General features: G+C 38.9%; 1 protein-coding gene across 1 annotated transcript in view; it reads left to right on the top strand.

The window, feature by feature from the left end:
• The window catches only part of psip1a (PC4 and SFRS1 interacting protein 1a), a 15,168-nt gene that overhangs the window by 1,467 nt on the left and 11,943 nt on the right, over positions 1 to 1,758 (top strand). The window contains exon 4 of the mRNA XM_037690040.1: positions 270 to 408. Within this exon, the coding sequence (XP_037545968.1) occupies positions 270 to 408 (139 nt within the window). The remainder of the gene's footprint in view (positions 1 to 269; positions 409 to 1,758) is intronic.

Raw genomic sequence — 1,758 nt, 5'->3', positions numbered from 1 at the left:
GAGTATAATCCAGGTGTATTTTATAGTTTCTAAACGAGCAGCGACTGAAGTCGAGTATATTTGACCAGTGTAGCAGCTTTCGGGATGTGCTGCTTCCTTTCCTGACGTAGTTTTTAAATGAAAAGCTTTAAAAACTGGAACGCTTGATGCAGAGTTACCTCCTTGTTCTGGCTCCTGCTCTGCTTCTTCCTCAACTCACTCAAGTTTTTATAGTTTAAGAAAGTTTCTTATTTAGAGGCAGCTCTGAAACTCTTTGTCTTTCTGTACAGAGCATTTCTGGGCCCAAAAGATATCTTTCCGTACCTGCCAAACAAAGAGAAGTACGCCAAGCCCAACAAGAGGAAAGGCTTCAACGAAGGATTGTGGGAAATCGAGAACAACCCAAAAGTTGAACTTACGGCGCCCAAGGTAACCCAAGAACACGTGACGATCCTTCAACGACTCTGGACTCGAGTGTTCACGTTGGGTTGACTGTAACTCTGTAACTCTCAATTTGACCAAGTTTAAAGTTTAATTTGCAGCAGTTGGTTTCACTTGACGTTAACTTCAGTTAACAAACGTATCTCTCATTTTATGATTTGTGCTCGTTCAGTCAGGTTTCAGTTTGGTTTATTTGTCATGTGCAAATTAACACAAGGTCAACAACGCAGTGAAATGTTGACGACGAGAAGAATCGTCTCAACTCGCCAGAAAAACAGCAACAACCAGAAACACCAAAGTGTGAAAACAGCAAAAATATAAAAACAAGGTGCCAAAAGTGAAAAAGAAATAAATCCACAGCAGCATGGTCCTGTTAGCAACATGATGCTGTTAGCAACATGATCCTGTTAGCAACATGATACTGATAACAACTTGATCCTGTTAACAACATGGTGATCTTAGCAACATGATACTGATAACAACATGATACTGTTAGCAACATGATACTGTTAGCAACATGGTGCTGTTAGCAACATGATGCTGTTAACAACATGGTGATCTTAGCAACATAATACTGATAACAACATGGTGCTGTTAGCAACATGATACTGTTAGCAACATGGTGCTGTTAGCAACATGATACTGATAACAACTTGATCCTGTTAACAACATGGTGATCTTAGCAACATGATACTGATAACAACATGATACTGTTAGCAACATGATACTGTTAGCAACATGGTGCTGTTAGCAACATGATACTGTTAGCAACATGGTGATCTTAGCAACATGATACTGATAACAACATGATACTGTTAGCAACATGATACTGTTAGCAACATGGTGCTGTTAGCAACATGATGCTGTTAACAACATGGTGATCTTAGCAACATAATACTGATAACAACATGGTGCTGTTAGCAACATGGTGCTGTTAACAACATGATACTGTTAGCAACATGGTGCTGTTAGCAACATGATGCTGTTAACAACATGATGCTGTTAGCAACATGGTGCTGTTAGCAACATGATGCTGTTAGCAACATGATACTGTTAGCAACATGATACTGATAACAACATGATACTGTTAGCAACATGGTGCTGTTAGCAACATGGTGCTGTTAGCAACATGATGCTGTTAACAACATGATACTGTTAGCAACATGATGCTGTTAACAACATGGTGATCTTAGCAACATGATACTGATAACAACATGATACTGTTAGCAACATGATACTGATAACAACATGATGCTGTTAGCAACATGATGCTGTTAGCAACATGATACTGATAACAACATGATACTGTTAGCAACATGATACTGATAACAACATGAT

Source organism: Nematolebias whitei, chromosome 16 (genome assembly GCF_014905685.2).
Source record: "Nematolebias whitei isolate Nwh7 chromosome 16, NemWhi1, whole genome shotgun sequence".
Taxonomy (NCBI): Eukaryota; Metazoa; Chordata; class Actinopteri; order Cyprinodontiformes; family Rivulidae; genus Nematolebias; species Nematolebias whitei.
Note: the sequence above shows the minus strand (reverse complement) of the source record. Positions and strands in the feature narration are given on the sequence as shown.